General features: G+C 47.5%; 2 protein-coding genes across 3 annotated transcripts; both read left to right on the top strand.

Annotated features, from left to right (window-relative positions):
* Positions 1-939: 939 nt before the first annotated feature.
* LOC124064272 lies at positions 940-6,301 on the top strand. The gene is made up of 7 exons (XM_046398569.1): positions 940-1,182; positions 1,955-2,326; positions 2,829-3,086; positions 3,450-3,549; positions 4,343-4,403; positions 4,757-4,887; positions 5,483-6,301. The coding sequence occupies exons 1-7, from the start codon at positions 1,131-1,133 to the stop codon at positions 5,538-5,540; spliced, it is 1,032 nt and encodes a 343-aa protein (XP_046254525.1). The 5' UTR covers positions 940-1,130; the 3' UTR covers positions 5,541-6,301.
* Positions 6,302-7,103: 802 nt separating this feature from the next.
* LOC124064273 (metaxin-1-like) lies at positions 7,104-16,828 on the top strand. Of its 2 annotated transcripts, XM_046398571.1 has the most exons (8): positions 7,104-7,254; positions 12,303-12,372; positions 12,455-12,534; positions 14,122-14,214; positions 14,307-14,489; positions 15,410-15,486; positions 15,704-15,861; positions 16,204-16,828. In XM_046398571.1, exons 1-8 carry the CDS (start codon positions 7,174-7,176, stop codon positions 16,428-16,430), a joined length of 969 nt encoding a protein of 322 aa, XP_046254527.1. In that variant the 5' UTR covers positions 7,104-7,173; the 3' UTR covers positions 16,431-16,828. The 2 variants fall into 2 exon arrangements, with proteins under 2 accessions (XP_046254527.1, XP_046254528.1); XM_046398572.1 differs by lacking the exons at positions 12,303-12,372; positions 12,455-12,534 and having other exon boundaries at positions 7,122-7,254.
* Positions 16,829-18,456: the final 1,628 nt, after the last annotated feature.

The following is an 18,456-nucleotide window of genomic DNA, read 5'->3' as shown; positions in this document are numbered from 1 at the left end:
TCTTTTATATGTCTGGTGCCACTGTGACATCACACTAGCCCAACCAATCACAAACCAGGCTGCGACAGGTGATTTCGGATTTGACAGGGAGACAGTGATGCTGGATTATTTCCAAACAGGAACAAAATGCTGTTTCTTTCCTTTCAGGGATGTCTGGCATGAGGAAGCCTCACAGCGACTGACAGGTTGGACAAGAATTACTGTAAATTCTCTGAGTGGGAACTTCCTGCAAATGTCTACTGTCCACTGATTTAAGTCTAAAGGCTGAATTCATAGTCTGTCATAAGTAGGAGTTGTGATGAAACAGTTACTGAAATTAAAATTAGGGTGATGATAAAATATGCTGAAAGCCACCTGGAAATGATCAAAGACCAGATGAAGGGCTTATGGTAACACAGCACAATAAATTCATTAACATGAGTTAATGCAGCACTGCGTCTGAACCAGTGGACCCTGAACCTGAAACGGATCAGACCACAGACCCAACCAGAAGTTTTATTACAGAAGGAGTATGAAGCCCCGAACAGACACGTTCTGTCACCGTGTAACTGGGGGTCTCAGGGGGTCGTTCAGAGTTAAAAAGGTTTCCTCACATGAGAAAAAGATGCTTTAATGACTTTGTTAAGCTGAGGTTGTATCTGCCTTGTACGTACCCTCATGCAAAAATCTGAACCGATGTACTAAAAGTGTGTTCTAAAATCAGCTGATGTCAGATCAGCTTTCTCTCGACTTTTCGTGTTAGTGAAACGTCTGTGCCGATGAACGTCGGCAGTTCGGTCAGACAGGAACAAAGTGAACCCATCGATGCTTCGTCCTGTGAGCCTTCGTGTCTCTGGATTTTGTTTAGCCGCCTTGAGGAAGTCGCCCCACCAACATGCTGATGTAATGCTCATGTGTAATGTCTGCGCTGGTGTTATTAGGGAAGTTATACTACATAAGTCAGGCTGTAATTTGGAGATTGGGTTTACAAATGAGGCTGGCAAGAGAAGAGTTCTCGGAAGAAAGGAAGCGAAGGAGGAAGTCGAAAAAAGGCCCTCGAATTGTTTCTTACATCATTTCACAATCTGTCAGTTTACGCACGGCTCACTTTTCTGACAGGAGAAGAAGTCAGACTCTGCAGAGAAGTAAGGATGGCCGTCTGGGACATAAAGACCCTCTGGGGCTTCATGTTGGTGCTGACAGGTAAGACTGAAGTCGGCTTCATGATCCTGTTGTTGGTGTAAAAGAGAAAAAAATCAAATGCATAACAACACAAGAGTCCTGACTTCCATCAGGATGAATCTGCTGCTGAGCCACTTGTCATCTCAGTTAAGGAAAGTAACTAAGCATATTTATTCTGAGGTAGTGACGTCCATACTCCGACTCTGTACTGATAAAATGACTTTTTGAATTGACTTTATTTCTCTTTTGTCTTGTCTTTGTCTCTGTGCTGTAAATCATTTTGGTGCAGTACAAAAACAAAAGTGGATGAGTGCGGGCGTGTCCGGGGACGTGCAGGAAGTACTTTTATTGCCTAAACCAAACAGCAGACAGGATTCAAAGCTGGGACTCAGGTCCGACAGTCCTGCACTTCATATGCACTGAGACCACCTCCCTGTGACTCCAGTGTATTGACGATTCAGTCAGTCGAAGAAATGAGTTCAAAACATAGAGATTCACATAAAAAATCAACACTTGTGTTTGTGCAGAATGTTGTGTTGAATACAACATTAAAAAGCCTCTTTCACATTATCACATCAAAAGAAATGATCAAGTCATAAAACAATAACAATAATAACAACAGTTTGAGTACTTTCATGTGCTGTGTTTTGGTACATTTTACTGATAGTATTTGTACAAAATTATGCAAATCATTAATACAATGAGAGAACAAACAACAGGTCAGGTTCACAACCAGAGACAATCAGAGGCACAGAATCCTGTTTTTAATGTCTTTCTGTCACCTGTCATCCAGGTGCTGCGGGTGTGGGTGTGGACTATCCAGATCACGTGTGTGCTGTTAAAGGATCGACCGTCACCCTCCTCTGCACCTTCACACCAGTTGAGTCTGTCACTGTGAATCAAAGAACAATTCCGATACATATCAAAAGAGTCCGCTGGTGCCAGAACCATAGAATTTGCCAGGGGAACCACTCGTCTGTGTACGACAGCCAATCAGAAAGAAACGACTCTCGTTACAAATACCTGGGAGACAAGACGAGAAACTGCACCTTACAGATCACAGAGATACAGAAAAAAGACGAAGCAACTTTTCGCTTCAGAATGGAAGCTAATGACGTGAGAGGACATTTTACTGATCAGTCAGGAGTGAACGTCACAGTCACTGGTAAGAACATCCTATTACAGCACACTGATGAAGCTCAGACCAGTGTGTGAAGGTCTGCTTTACTTTACTTACAGGTCAGAAGGTCACGGGTCAAACATTTTCCACAACTGTCCATACTTTGGTTTAAGACCAAATTCCTTCAGATCTGATGACCCTCACATCAGCTTCGGCTGCACGATGTGTTTACTGATCATTGAACCGACGAGTTCAATGCACCTCCTAAACATCAGTGTGTTAGCACGCTGGCTACAAACTCGCTGTCACCAGCGTAACGTTTGTTACAGTCCTGACAGATTCTGTCTGTCTGTTAGATAAGTGACCAAATCAATTTCAATTCAACTTTTATGTATTTATATAAATCACAACAAAAGTTATCTCGCCACACAGAGCCGGTCTGGACCACATTTTTTAATTTAGTGTTTAACAGAAAGAGATGCAACATGCTGGAATACAGAATAACGTATTGAAAAGCTGGAAAACTAAAATTAAAAATGTATTTCAGATGACACTCCAATGAGGATAACGAGCTCCAGTGGTGACAGTCCCATGAGAGGAGGCGAAAACGTCACTCTGTACTGCACTGCAGCCTGTACTTTCCACCAGCTGGAGGTCACCTGGCTCAAGGATAACCTCAAACTCCCAGAGTCTGGCACCGCCCTCCAGCTCAGCCCTCTGACTGCAAAGGATTCTGGGAACTACACCTGCAGTTTGAAGACTAGCGCCCATCATTCCCAGCCATTCAGTCTGCATGTGGAGGAGGGTTTGTTCTGTCAGATTTTATGTGAAAACAGTTTACAGTGAGGGAGTGTCTGTGAACGATCTGATCAATCAGTTTAAACCCACACTAATCGATTGGCCACTTGTGTGCAGTGTTTGTGTCCATCAGATGAATACAAGTTAAACATAAAGATGCACAACGGCCCTGTAGATCTGCTGACGGTTCTTTCGTCGCGATGAACGATGCCTTTCGCGGCGATTCATTCGTTCGCAGAACACGCACGGCTGCTGTCATTCGCCCTTATGTTGAGTCAGCTGACAGTGACACGTCCTGTTCCAGTTTTCTTGTGGACTTGTGTGAAGATGCAGCTTATATTCCATCTAACAGACGTGATGCGTTTTCCAGACGAGGTTGGTGGAAGCTTTTCTGGTCTGGCAGTCGGTGTGGTGTTCGGTGTCCTGCTGGCTCTGTTCACTCTCACTTTGGTCCTCTTCATCATCAGGAGGTATTTCAATAAATCTGTCTGCCTGTCACAGCTTTTTAAAGCTCAGGAATAAACTATACATTATCTGAAGTACTACAGTTCTTGTACTTTACTAGAGAACTTCCATTTATTTCATGTCATTCTTCTACTTGACTACATTTCCAAGATTTCCAACAATTTCCTGCGGGATCAATAAAGTTCTTATCTTATCAAGTATTTAATGACATACTGTGTCGCACCACCTGGATATCGGATGGCTTGTGCCATTGTTTCAACACCTCATTAACTCCAAAAGGCTGAAAAATGTATCCGCTTGTTGCTCTGAAAGGTGACTCTAAACAACAATTCAAATTAATTTACTGTTGTGGAAAAATCTTCAAGGTTGGACTTGAGGGATGAGTTAGTTAATTGGTCACCTTAAATATCCAACCATCCATCCATTTTCTATACCGCTTATCTGATGCACAACGACAAACAACCACACAATCACACCTCAGGGCAAAGCAGTGCAGCCAAATTGGTTTTGTGGGAGGAAGCCAGAGATTCCAACCTGGAACCTTTTGGCTATGAGGCAATAGTGCTAACCACCCCACTGGAAACATGAAAACACAAATCTTGTTGTTCTGAGGAAATCCTGAAATGACACAGTCCATGCAATTATGACGTATAGATCTTGAAGTTTTTTGAAAAGTTTTGAAATTATGCTTGAAATCATGACTGGCAGATATATTTTCAGAAATATCAAGCCTTGCTTCTCCTGGCATGTCGGTGTTTGCTCTGCATGTGTTTCACGGTCATGTTGTGGCGTTTGCAGGAAGCGAGCGGCGGTGGCAGGTAGAGATCAGAGCCTTGTGGGAGGTGACCTGGGACAAAAGGTGAGATACTGATGGGAGAATCACACCCCTCTGACACGCCCTCTGTTGATCTATCTGCTTATTATAGATGATGATGCATGTGTGAATGTCAAGTTATTCTTAATATACCCTCTGAACCAATCCTATCCCTAAACGTTCCCTCTGCTCTGACGGGATGATCAGTGGTTGTAATGACCACCTGTAAGGTTTAGTCTGTCGTCAGTTTTCAAAGCCAGGAACATTTCAGGCCTTGAACGCACAGATATAAGGAGGTGTGTTGTAATGATCCACCTGACTGTTTCAGAGCAGCCTTTTAAACAGAACGAGTTAGAACGAGTTGTCTGTCTTCAGTGCTTTCTGTCTGTGGTTTTCAGCATCCTCAGAACATCTGCAGCCACGTCCTGCCGCTGGAGGAGGAGGGAGGGACTCACCGACAGGAAACCAGCCAGGCTGTGGACGACGTCAGCTACGCCGCCATCCAGTTCAGTCGTGCCAACCAGACCGGGTACTGAGGATGTGTGTGTGTGTGTGTGTGTGTGTGTGTTAGGGCTTTAGTGCTTCATTCTGATACTGGTATACCAAAGCAGAATGAAATGACTCTGACAGAAAGGTGACAGGAGTCCACCTCTCACCAAACTCCAGGAACTTCTGAGAATGATGATGACATTTTCCAGACAGCTGATTGGTCAGTTTGTGGTGTTTTTATGCATTTTGATCAGTTATCTTAACCATGGCATCAGGTGTGCAGCCCGTGTTGCCATGGAGATGAAGTCTTTACTCATTTGGACTATGTTTAGTTGTTACCACTTCCCATTTGCAGTGACAAGCAGATCCGTGCTATAGGAACTGAGTTTATTATCAGCGTCTTTAGTCTGTCACCAGCAGCTGGGGCAGATCCAGCAGAGATCTGGGAGGTCCCGTTAGAACTGATCTCTGCTGGTTTAGTTTCGCTCCTTTCTAATCCATCAGAGGGTGTTAACTGGATCTGGTCCCTGTTTGTGGCTGCTGTACGTAAGTCACAGGACGTTCTGTTGGATAGACTTTCCTTTTCTCAGGTGACACAGTATTGTCCACTGACTCATTGTGTTTTTTACTTGTAGAGAGGCGATGGAGGCGCAGGACGCCATCATCTACACTTCAGTGGCCAACAGAAGATGAAGTCACATCTGGTTCACACCCGCAGGACTTACAGAGGAGTCTTTAAGTCCCACTTGCAGCCGTGACATCACAGGAAGTCATTTGTGCTCATCTGTCGCTTACTTTGATGAGGGTGGACTTTATCAGCAGTCATTATGTTGCACCAGCCTGTCGTTTAACTGTTCAGAACGTCCAGCACGCTGATCTAATCTCAATCAGGCAATATCTTCATGAAACTGGTCGATGATGTAAATGTCTAAGTCCTTTAATATTTGTGTTTAAGTGTGTTGCAGTTTCCCCTAAAACGTAACACCGTAACACATTCATCTCCGTGGAGATGAATGTGTCTGTCCATTTCCTCATGAAAGCTAAAGTTGGAAACATGAACGCAAAGCCTACACGTCCACAAACTGCTGTGATGTCGTAGCACCACAGCTGCTCAGGTGATCCAACAGCAATGCCTTCTGGGAGCTGAAGTCCGCTCCTCTTCTGTTGCTATGGACACAGTCTGGGATCTGTGAGGCAGGATTTTGTCTCATTGTTTGTACTCATTATGTTTGTATTGACTTGCTTCAGATTTTCTTAGCTCAGATTTAGTTTTAGTTTTGCATTCATATTTCTTTATTCTTTTTGTAGCGTGTTTTATTTTATGTCTTGTGGTTTTGTAAGAAAATTGCCAAAGATGGATTTAATTTAATCTGAAACAAACTGAGAATTCCTGCTTCAGTTTCTGAAGGAAATGTAATATTTTCAAACAAGACAATGAAGTTTTATGGCTCTGATTTTATTGAATCTGTTTTTCTCTTCTGTTCTAAGCATCTTCACTGTGATAACTGGTTGAGTAATCTTGTTTTGAAAGACCTGGAAGTCAGCAACTCAAAATGAGTTTCACAGTTTGACATTCGAGACGGAGAAAAAGAGGGAAGTGAGAGATTGTAGCAACATGTTCAATCTGAAACTGAACTGAAGATTAAAATGCGAATTCAGACAGAATTCAGAATTCAGAAGTTTCTGGAACTAGAAGTGTCTTATGGTTTTTCGATTAAATGTCTTTAAATCCAGCTGCTTTTAGGCAACATTTAAATTAGTGGCCTTTCAGAAACAGAAATAGACCGCAACGTAGGGAGATAAAGTTTACAGGAAATATAAATGAAAAGTTAATTCAGCAGACTGACTGGTGGCAGGTGGATTCATGAGCTCTGAGTCAGGCTTCAGACACAGCAGCCAGAGACGATGGCAAAGACGATGATGATGGTGGTGATGATGATGATGATGATCTTGTTTCTGTGCCATTCATGTTAATTAATTGATGTTAGTGTCTGATGCAACGTTGCTGATGTGCTCTTCAGTCAGCTGATGTTCTGTGTGGTGCTTTAATGAAGATCAGCAGCACATTTCCTAAATACAAAATAGCTACAGATATGTAGCATTTTACATTAATTTTTCCTCTTTAATCCAACGTCAATCATGTGATTGTTGCCTCAGGTTTATCTGGTTGTCCTTGAGTAGCCAGAACCTGCACTTGCAGTGAAAATTATTGACATGTCGGTATTCTGAATTTTATGGAATTACACTTTGTAAAAGTGGATTTTATTTTGATAGTCAACCTGTCGACCTCCACTTCCGGTGTGGGAGGTCACCGTCCCGGCTGAAGATGGCGGCGCCCGACGAGTTATTTTGCTGGGAAGGAGACTGGGGTTTACCGTCCGTCGACACCGACTGTCTGGTGGTTCAGGTGAGTCTGCGTTCGCACCGGACCGACGGGCTCAGCGGCCGTCCGTCGGTCTCATTCACACCGAGAAACACGGCTTTCAAACCACACGGTACCTGCTGCTAGCGTTAGCATGCTAACGGCTCAATGAGCCACAGACGCGACAGACTGACGGCTGATAGCGTCAACACGTTTTCCCGGTAAAACTCCGCTCTTTCCCCGTGTTGCTTTGGCGATAAAACCGATATAATATGATATTTTAATATACATGATATTTTGTAAACAGTGACGACACGTTCAGATGTCAAATGTCCTCATGTGAGGATCTCCTGGCTTACTGACTACTTGACAGGCAGGCCACAGTTTGTCCGTCTGGGCAGCGTCCTGTCTGATGAGACGGTCAGTGATGTAGGAGCTCCACAGGAACTGAGCTTTCCCCCTTCCTCTTCACCTGATACACCACTGACTTTCAGTACACCTCTGAGTCATGTCAAGCTTTCTGATGACTCAGCTGTTGTCGGGTGTATTAGAGAGGGAGAGGACACTGGTGGACAACTTTGTAGAGCAGAATCACCTGGGACTGAATGTCAACAAGACCAAAGAGATGGTGATCGACTTCAGGAGGAGGAGGACGCCTTCACAGCCATTACGGATCAGGGTGGAAGAGGTGGAGGACTACAGATACCTGGGAGTGGTGATCGGCAACAGACTGGACTGGACATCTAACACCGAGGCGGTGTACAAGAAGGGGATGAGCAGACTCTGTTTCCTGAGGAAGCTGAGATCCTTCAACGTGTGCAGCAAGATGTTGGAGATCTTCTACCAGTCTGTTGTTGCCATTTTCTCTGCTGTGGTGTGTTGGGGCAGCAGCATCAGAGCCAGCGACGCTAACAGACTTGATAAGATCATGAAGAGGGCTGGCTCTGTACTCGGTCTCAGGCTGGAGTCTGTTGAGACCGTGGTGGGGAGCAGGACGCTGAACAAACCAAACTGTTATCCATCGTGGACAACGATCAGCACCTCCTCCATCACACAGCAGACAGACAACATTTTTTGTGTAGGTTATTCTCTGTATTTTTTCACTGTGTGTAATGCTGCTGCTGCTGCTGCTGCACTGTAATGTCCCAGCCTGGGGTCAATAAAGCATATCTGTCTATCATTGAAATGATGATGTCACACGCCACGTGGAAAACATCACTTAAACTGCAGCGATTGATCGGTTAATGTGTTGGTCTGGTTGTAGGCAGTCATAGTGTTGATTCTGAAAATAAGTGAAGGGACACAAAGGCTGACATGCGATTAGACCTTCCTGCTTTGTCCTTTTCCTGTCTGTGCGGTGTATTAATCACATTCCCTCACACTTTTCCTCTCCGGTTCTCCTAATATTTAACCAGGAGCCGGTTCGAGGAATGGGGTTCAGTCCGTCTGGGATCTGATCTGTCCAAGATGCACAAAGTGACTCGCTCTAAAAGCTCACGTTTAGATGGGGGTTTTCCACAGTGTTTCAGAGGAGAGCAGCAGGTTTTGTGGTTGAAAAGCTGGCAGTCTGTGGTAAGACTGGATTTAAACAGCACCTGAGTGAGACTGATCTCAGTTCAGTTTGTTAAGGTCATCCTTCTCTGACAGGCTCTTGATGATTATGATTATCATGATGATTATCTTGATGATTAACACTTTGCAAAATAAAACCCAAAAAAAGGAAGGCATGAGAACAGAGGACATCCAGGGCCCCGTCATCTTTAGTGATTTAGGACCCCGTGAGTGTGGCCTTGCCACAGGAAGTCAGCAGGTCACGTTACACGCCAGAGTCTGACCGGTAAAACCCGTGTGATGTGCTCACTTGAGTATGTTGTATGCAGTGCTGCAAAACGTACCCACAAGTTTGGACATGCAGTTTTTGTTTCCAACGAGGCAGGATGTTCTACACACAGCTGTGCATTGATGAAGATCAATATTATGTCCAATAAGCGTCCACATGATCGATGAGTCCAGTCAGCTCAGAGGGGGAGTCTGTAGTTCTTCCAACAACCAGCAGATGGAGCTGCCCCTCACACACGTCGACATCAGACTGGGGGACGCTCTGCTCTTGCAGGACTGCAACGTTAAAAAAATGTTCACATCCATCACAAGTAATGATTAGCTATTGATTAGCATGCAGAATAAAGTGATTAAGAACACGGTTTGTGTTTGTCCACCGCTTCATACAGACGTTTGTTACGACAGGACATTTTTTATCATATATAAATGAGGCTGAACAGTTGATTTGTCCTGTAGGTTGTGATGCTGGTTGTAGTTGTGATCACCCAGAATGCACTGCTGTGGTCCTGACAGCGTGACTCAGCCTGCAGACCGCGTCAGGGGGACACGTTTGTGTTGGACTGGGGCCTGAGCACCTGTGCAGTCCAAATGCACTCGATAATAAAAAAAAGATAACCATAATCGCATCATCACATGTCTGTCGTACATCTGTAAATGTGGACCCGATGTCCAATGGACAGCCCTGTCCTCTGGGTCGCTGGTTAGACAAAATTGTTCAGTCAGGAACATGCTGGAGATGTTCAGTCTGAGGACGTACACCCACAGCCACCTTCAGGTGTTCAGACAGGTGAAGTGAGAGTGACCTCATCGTGTGGGACAGACTCTCAGAACACCATGAGGTGTACTTTTCCTTTAACTGTCGTCTCTTAAACTCTCAGTGTGTTGTTATGTGTGGGACAGCTGGACTGACTCAGTCCCGACATGTCCCTGCTGCACATGAAGTTCCTGCTGGTCCCACTGTCTGTCAGCTGCTGTCCCCACACGAGACACACAGACATTCTGTCTCCTCAGCCTGTGCCAACTCGTCTGTGGCTCATTTTGTCCCCCAGTCTCTCAGGACACAGTCAGAGCACACACACACACTCTCTCTCTCTCACACACACACACACACACAGTCAGCCGTGTGTCATGTTTCTCTCCGTGGAACAAACGTCTTCACTCTCGCCTTCACGGCTGCAGATTTATGAGGAAATTCTCCCTCATTTTCCTGGTTGTAAAAGTTGAATGAAGCTTTGATTTTTTTCCTTCCAGAAGAACTGAGTCATCGGCAGCGTCTGCAGGGCAGCCGGGCTCCCTGCACGCTCACTTCCCTCAGTGTTCACAGCTGGGGAAGGTTTAATCCAAAGGCCTGCGTCATACTGTGGGCTCTCGGATCACATGACGAGTGACATGTAGACGAGTGACAGGTAGACGAGTGACATGTAGACGAGTGACACGTAGACGTGTGACAGGTAGACGTGTGACAGGTAGACGACTGACATCTGAAGGAGTGTGACACGTAGACGAGTGACACGTAGACGTGTGACACGTAGACGTGTGACAGGTAGACGACTGACATCTGAAGGAGTGACACGTAGACGAGTGACACGTAGACGAGTGACATGTAGACGAGTGACACGTAGACGTGTGACATGTAGACGTGTGACAGGTAGACGTGTGACAGGTAGACGACTGACATCTGAAGGAGTGACACGTAGACGAGTGACATGTAGACGTGTGACACGTAGACGTGTGACATGTAGACGTGTGACAGGTAGACGACTGACATCTGAAGGAGTGACACGTAGATGAGTGACATGTAGACGAGTGACACATAGACGAGTGACATGTAGACGAGTGACAGGTAGACGAGTGACATGTAGACGAGTGACACGTAGACGTGTGACAGGTAGACGTGTGACACGTAGACGTGTGACATGTAGACGAGTGACAGGTAGACGAGTGACAGGTAGACGAGTGACATGTAGACGAGTGACACGTAGACGTGTGACAGGTAGACGTGTGACAGGTAGACGAGTGACATGTAGACGTGTGACAGGTAGACGTGTGACAGGTAGACGACTGACATCTGAAGGAGTGACACGTAGACGAGTGACATGTAGACGAGTGACACGTAGACGTGTGACAGGTAGACGTGTGACAGGTAGACGTGTGACAGGTAGACGACTGACATCTGAAGGAGTGACACGTAGACGAGTGACATGTAGACGAGTGACACGTAGACGTGTGACAGGTAGACGTGTGACAGGTAGACGACTGACATCTGAAGGAGTGACACGTAGACGAGTGACATGTAGACGAGTGACACGTAGACGTGTGACAGGTAGACGTGTGACAGGTAGACGACTGACATCTGAACGAGTGACACGTAGACGAGTGACATGTAGACGTGTGACATGTAGACGAGTGACACGTAGACGAGTGACACGTAGACGTGTGACAGGTAGACGAGTGACATGTAGACGAGTGACAGGTAGACGCGTGACACGTGGATGAGTGACAGGTAGACGTGTGACACATGGACGAGTGACACGTAGACGTGTGACACGTAAACGACTGACATCTGAACAAGTGACACGTGGACGAGTGACACGTAGACGTGTGACACGTAAACGACTGACATCTGAACGAGTGACATGTAGACGAGTGACAGGTAGACGCGTGACACGTGGATGAGTGACAGGTAGACGTGTGACAGGTAGACGAGTGACACGTAGACGACTGACATCTGAACGAGTGACATGTAGACGAGTGACAGGTAGACGCGTGACACGTGGATGAGTGACAGGTAGACGTGTGACACATGGACGAGTGACACGTAGACGTGTGACACGTAAACGACTGACATCTGAACAAGTGACACGTGGACGAGTGACACGTAGACGTGTGACACGTGGATGAGTGACAGGTAGACGAGTGACAGGTAGACGTGTGACACGTGGACGAGTGACACGTAGACGTGTGACACGTGGATGAGTGACAGGTAGACGAGTGACAGGTAGACGTGTGACACGTGGACGAGTGACACGTAGACGAGTGACATGTAGACATGTAACGTACGTGTTGCGGTCTCCTTCTAAACAGTAACAATAACATGACGGGAACTATCAATATTATCACGTGCATCTTGTCCCCTGCTGTCCCGTCCTGTCCTGTCTCACTTTGTCCCTTAACCTGCGGTCTCTCGAGTGTCTCTGGATGCTTTTGGATCCTGTCCTGACTGCACCGGTCGTGTCGCTGCTTTCTGTCCGCAGGCCTACGCTCAGTTTGCAGGAGCTCCTCTCAAACTGCGAAAGATCTGCAACCCCTGGAGGAGTCCGAGCGGTGAGACGGCGTCTCTTCAACTCAGCAACACGTGAAGAAGAAACTGTGCTGTTGTTCATGTCCTTTCTTTCTGATTTCACAGGGTCACTTCCTGCTCTGAGGACCAATCAGAAAGAGACTCTGTGCAGGCCCTCTGACATTATTATCCACCTCAGAAAACAGGTAACCTCCACCTTCCCAGCATGCATCAGGGCTGACACACCCTCCACAACATGGTAAACAGGGAAGGAAGTCTGCTTCCAGTAATCAGAACAGTCATTTATGGAATAACCGTTAATCACATCTGAACTTCTGCTTCATCACATTTCTGCCTCTGTGTGCGTGTGCATGTGTTTGTGTGTGGCGGACTGGAAAAACAAATTTAACAACAGGAAGCTGCAGCCAGAAACACATTCAGCTGACGATCCTCCTAAATGTCAGCTGCTGAACGTTCTCTTGAGAACCGTTCGCACACACTCACCATGATGCTCGGGAGCTTTGTTCTCATTGGACGGCACGTTTGCACCGCGAGTGCATGCATGAAGTGACATCATGGAGAGCAGCACCACGCGAACGTGCTGACCTGTACAGGTTCAGTGGCCTGCAGCCATGTTTGATGCATGATGTTCTTCCACTCCAAGCCACCAGCAGACTCACAACATGTGACACAGAGGCCAGACCCTGTAATGGTGCCACAGGGGCGCACAGGGGCCCACAGGGGCCCACAGCTCCTCCAGAAGCTTATGCTGCTAATGAAGCAACGGCAGACTGTGAAACGGCAGACAGCTGAGACTTCTGGGTGTTGGTTCGAACCCGGTGGTGCGATGGCCTCCTCAGATCGGTCTCTGAAGCACCCGCTGGCGTTCGGGTGAGTCTCCCTCTGGCCCGCGTTCCCCGCAGCAGACGTCACGTCTCGGAGCTAAACGCTGCCCTCCGCATCTGGAAGACATTACCCAGCATGCCTCAGTCTGCAGGGGGTCAGGAGGCCACAGCGACAGGACGGCTTCATGCTCTGCTGCACACGTTGATCTCACAGGTGTTCACTTCAGTCACGCTTCACACTTCGTTCTGGGGCCGTTCTTCTTCTTGTGTCCGGCTGCAGATCGAGGTGGCGGCTCACGCTTCGGGGGCACACGTGTTCTGTGTTATTGTACAGCATTTAAAGCTGATTCATTTGACACATTGGTGGTTCACATGTTTCCACACAAGCAGAACCGTCAGTGTTCTCGCACTGCGGGTGAGCCGTCAGCATTCACCTGCGCTGACTTCTCACCTGTGGAACTCTGCCAAACACCAAACACAAGTGTGGAAATGATCAGCCAGTCACAGCTGAAATCATTAAGAGGACTGTGACCTGGACGTTTCACTTCGCTGCAGAACGTCTCAGACATGTCAACAAACCACGCTGGTCACATCGCTTCCTGACTGGAACTTGTCTTCTCGTTCCTGAAACAGCAGATATCTGAAACTACATTTTTCCTCGTTACAAGCCAAATCAGCGAAGTGATCATTTAATTTAATTTGTCTGGTCTTTATCTGTAATGTAAGAACAGCTAGAGATTTCTGCAATCAGCATGAGATGTTGATATCAATAAATTAACATATTGATTAGTGAGAACTTAGCTGCAGCTGCTGGTCAGAGTCTCATTACGAATGTGCTGTTGATCTCATCCCATGACCTGTAACCCTCAGACACAGGGTGACATCACAGCCTCCGTACGCTCTGATTGGTCAGTTTGAGTGAATGTGAATCTCCTTTGTGTTTTTCAGAAATACAACGCGGACTTCGATCTGTCGGCCAAGGAGGGAGCCGACAGCCTGGCCTTCATCTCTCTGATGGAGGAGAAACTCAAACCCGCCCTGGTGAGAAACAAACGTTCTCCTCACTGAACTCCTCTTCCATCAAACATGAACATATTGTGAGGAACACAGTGTGTGGATTCTGTCCGTCACAGATCTACGCCTTCTGGGTCGAGCCAAAGAACTACGTGGACGTGACTCGCCGCTGGTACGCCGAGCACATGCCGTTCCCCCTGAACTTCTTCCTGCCCGGACGAATGCAGCGCAGCCAACTGGAAAAACTGCGACTGCTGCGAGGAAGCGAGAGCCTGGAGGCCGGAGAGGAGCTAGAGAAGGAGGTGAGGACACGAACTTCAGCACGTTCACTTGATTCATGTAAGAAAAACGTTCACACGGAAAACATTTTGCTTCTGTGTGAGCGTCTGAGAAACTCGTCTTTGTTGTGTTTGCACTTGAGGTTTTGGTGACGGAAACTTGACTGACTTTGTTCCACGTCTGTCGGCTGCTTCTGTAAGTGGACGGAACAGATTCCCAGGCGCAGGAAAAGTCTCGGCAGTGGATTTTTCAGTTGGAAAACTGGTGAACAATCCGTCCACTTTGGACAGACGGGCGTCAGCTCTTTGACTGGAGTGAACTTTTATGTATTTTCTGAAACGTTTCTGTCTGTGCTCACTTGCTTTCAATACCGGCAGCAGATCCTGAATCAGAGAAGGTGGATCAGGTCCACTGGACATTTAGGTCCAGAGAGGAGCATCGGAACTGAGGCTGGAGGTGTGCTGTGGACACCACAGTCCCCCCAAAATGAAAACCTCCACCTTCCTCTTCCCTGTAGTGCTGTTCATCCATCAGATAGTTCAGGTGTGAGCTGCAGAGTGTTGCAGATGTCAGCTGTAGAGACGTCAGCTGTTCAGGTTTACAACCCATCACCCCCCTCACCAGCGAGAGCCTCTCGTCCACGAGTCGCATTTCCTTTGGTGCAGTAATACAGAAAGAAAATAGTTCTTAGTGTGTGGATCATCCTGAGTAATCGGGTCATGATTTCTGGATCGAGATGGTGCTGTTGAGTTTTTGCTTCCTCTCGTTCCATCGTGTTGAAGAGGTGGTGCCGTTTCTCAGACAGCAGCAGGATTTCGTGGTGCTTGGCTGGCCTCAGCTGATGGAGACAGTGACGTGATTTTAGTGACTCGTGGGTGAAGCTTTTCTCTGGCCTCTCCTGCAGTTCCTTACTGAAGACCACAATCTGTGTTGTGTGTTTCAGTTGTACCGTGATGCTGCAGAGTGCATGAACCTGCTGTCCCAGCGTCTCGGCTCACACAAGTTCTTCTTCGGGGACTCGTAAGTTCACCCACGCTCTGTAATCTTGATGAACCATAAAATCGAGTCAGTTAGCCATCAGGACTGAGATCACAGGTTGTCCTGCGAGCTCGAGAGGTTCTGGTTCTGACTCACTAAATGCTTCAGGTTGATTACTGTCTGATGATGTATGTGTTCCCGGACTGTTGGTTGAAAGCGGAAGCAGACTGAGAACACCTGACTGTGTGTGACTCCGCAGGCCTTCGTCTCTGGACGCCTACGTGTTTGGACACTTGGCGCCCATCCTCAAGTCCAAACTGCCCAACGGGAAACTGCAGCAGCACCTGAAGTCTCTAGACAACCTGGACAACTTCTGCACCAACATCCTGCTGCTTTACTTCCCCAGAGACGGCAGAGGTGAGGCCACACGCCGGCAGCCGCCTCAGGAGTCGGACCGATGGTTTGACGTCACTCGAGTTTTCGCTGACACACAGGTCGTCTCATTAATCAGGAAGCTGTCAGTGTAGAGTGTGTGAAGACAATAAAAGCTTTAGTGGATTCCAAATGCAGCTTCTCTTACATTTTGACCTCATTCATGTTTTTTATAAAGCTGAAGGTCCAGTGTGTGGGATTTAAATATGGAAGACGATGTTCCCAATGTTTCCATTAGTGTGTAATCACCTGAGACTTCAGGATCTTTGGGTTTTTGCCACGTTTCTTAGGTGTCTTTGTCTTGACGTCCTTCATGTTGTTTTTCAGAGACCTCCAGTCAGAAGACGTCTTCTCAGTCTGAAGGCGGAGACTTTGATCACGTCCCCAACAAGCGGAGGAAGCAGTTCCTGTCAGCTCTGGTGGCCCTGGGGGCCATGCTGAGCTACGCCCTCCTGACCGGCATGGTGTCCATCCAACACGTCCAGCGGGAGGCGCTAGAGGTGCCGCCAGACCTGCACGCCGTCGGATCTGAGGAGGAAGAGGGAGACGGCTGAGGACACGCAGGTCAAACTGCGGCATCATGGGACTTTAATGACGGCGTAAAAACATTCAGATCAGTAAATAATTTGTTGTGTCGTACAGTGAAGAGTCTTTACTGTCACCAAAGAAAAGCAGACGCGTCGACGCGAAGCCCACCGAATTAAAAAGATGCCTCAGCATCGTCAGAACGTGTACAGAAATGAATTAAAAGCTGATTCTCTCTATGTGGACTAACGATCACTTTAGTTCATTTTCCTTTCAGGAAGAAACGTGAAGCAGCGTTTTAATAATTTTTTATTTAGTTTTTGGTTAAAGCGGTTCCAGAATCTCTCAGAAGCCACGCCAACATGTTGTGTGACAGAGCCGGAGTGTTTCTGCCTTCGACACAATAAATCTACACGTCAAATACAAATAATTGGGTTTTTATTTTCTTTATGAATGTGAGGCGTTCAGGGACGACAAGTGGAAGACACCTGATGCAGAATCTGTGAGGCTTCTTTGATCTGAGCAAAGCTTTTGGGGGGGCCCCAGGCCCTGAGGGGCCCCAGAGTCTCCAGTTTGTCTCCTGGCTGGTGGCGATTTTATTCACTGTAAACGAATAATGTGCCACTGAATGAAAATATAAAGTGAAATCCGCTGAAGAACCTCGTTTCCAGATCTCCCAGTGGCTCCTGAAGCAGTCCGGTCCAACCAGCTTGTGATAAAGTAGGATCAGGGAGCCAACCCTGCGAGTCCACGCTTATCAGCAACAGAACAAACAGAAGTTCAGACATCATGAGCTGGAAAAACATCCACATGTTGAGCTGGATGGAAACTCAACTCGTCCAAACACCCCCCACCCCGAGTCCCCGCCCGTCCTGACCGGGGCGGGACCCCGGGGACGTACAGCTGCACATGACGCCACCACACAGGAATCCTGCTCACCCTGCTGTGTGCTGTAATGCTCCCCCTCCCCTTGTGGGTTTAATGAGCTGATCTGGAAGCAGTTTGAGGGCCTGAATTCTTTCTGTGAATCCGACCTCAAACACAATCTGACGCAGAGGAGGACTGGAGGGTGGAGGCTGAGTTTCCTGCCCTCCCCTCACCTGCTGTTAAACGCTCGGTTCCATGGCAACGCTCCAGAGGGGGAAACAAACAGCCCCAAAGTGTGAGAGGAGGCCTGCAGAGAGAAGCACAAGCTCACCTCAGGTCCTCGTCTCTTTGTCCCACTCGCTCAAGCGCTCTGCGGACCAAAAACACGCCCAGTTTACATGTTCGGCGAACGCGAGACGACACCCAACAGGCAGCAGCAGCTCTGGATGTTCTTGAACTGCAAACTCAAAAAATTATCACCACAGAAACAAATATGTAAATGCTCTGGTGCCACGTATGTAATCCTGGGAAATGTATTTGGGTGGTTTTCCTCACAAAAAAAAGTCCAAAAGTCAGACTTAAAGATCTTCAATGTGGGACACGTTGCAGCCGCAGCCTGTGTTTTAAGTTACAGGCTTTTTAACGGGGTGTTCGCATTGACTGCTCAGAAATGACAGACTCTGCCTGCTGTCATCTCCCACAAACAGCAGTAAGGTGAACCCAGCACACCTGTACAATCATGACGTCATGAGGTCGTCCTCATTTTTGAGACCTAAGACTGGTCCTGACAGAGATGAGGAGCAGGCTGCACCAATCCCTCCTGCAGGGAGGGGGGTTCTCACACTCTGCCTCTGGACCCTGTGTTTGGGTCTTTGGAGGACTGAAGCTGAATGGCCTCAGAGCCACCTCCTGGCCCCTGACCCTGGCCCCTGGTCCACTGACGGAGACTGATTGACGCAGGGACATCTGCTGGGAGCAGAGCAGCCTGCTCAGCCACTTTGAGTTGAACATAAGCTGGTTCCACCTTCCTCTCTGCTCCATCTGGTCAGAAACCGGAGCTCTTTCAGACAGAAGACCCGTTATGGGTCCATACGGGGCGGCACTGAGCGCAGAACGGACCGAACCGACCGCTCTGTTTGTTGTAAACACGCTACAGAAACGGCCTGTGGCCTGTGGCCACACGGAGGC

The sequence above is a fragment of the Scatophagus argus genome, chromosome 9, assembly GCF_020382885.2.
Source record: "Scatophagus argus isolate fScaArg1 chromosome 9, fScaArg1.pri, whole genome shotgun sequence".
Lineage (NCBI taxonomy): Eukaryota > Metazoa > Chordata > Actinopteri > Scatophagidae > Scatophagus > Scatophagus argus.
Note: the sequence above shows the minus strand (reverse complement) of the source record. Positions and strands in the feature narration are given on the sequence as shown.

Coding starts and splice junctions, on each gene's coding strand:
- LOC124064272 (XM_046398569.1), top strand. CDS start 1,131: ATGGCCGTCTGGGACATAAAGACCCTCTGGGGCTTCATGTTGGTGCTG. Junction 1,183..1,954: donor CTTCATGTTGGTGCTGACAG/GTAAGACTGAAG, acceptor CCTGTCATCCAG/GTGCTGCGGGTGTGGGTGTG. Junction 4,404..4,756: donor GAGGTGACCTGGGACAAAAG/GTGAGATACTGA, acceptor TGTGGTTTTCAG/CATCCTCAGAACATCTGCAG.
- LOC124064273 (XM_046398571.1), top strand. CDS start 7,174: ATGGCGGCGCCCGACGAGTTATTTTGCTGGGAAGGAGACTGGGGTTTA. Junction 12,535..14,121: donor TTATCCACCTCAGAAAACAG/GTAACCTCCACC, acceptor TGTGTTTTTCAG/AAATACAACGCGGACTTCGA. Junction 15,862..16,203: donor CTTCCCCAGAGACGGCAGAG/GTGAGGCCACAC, acceptor GTTGTTTTTCAG/AGACCTCCAGTCAGAAGACG.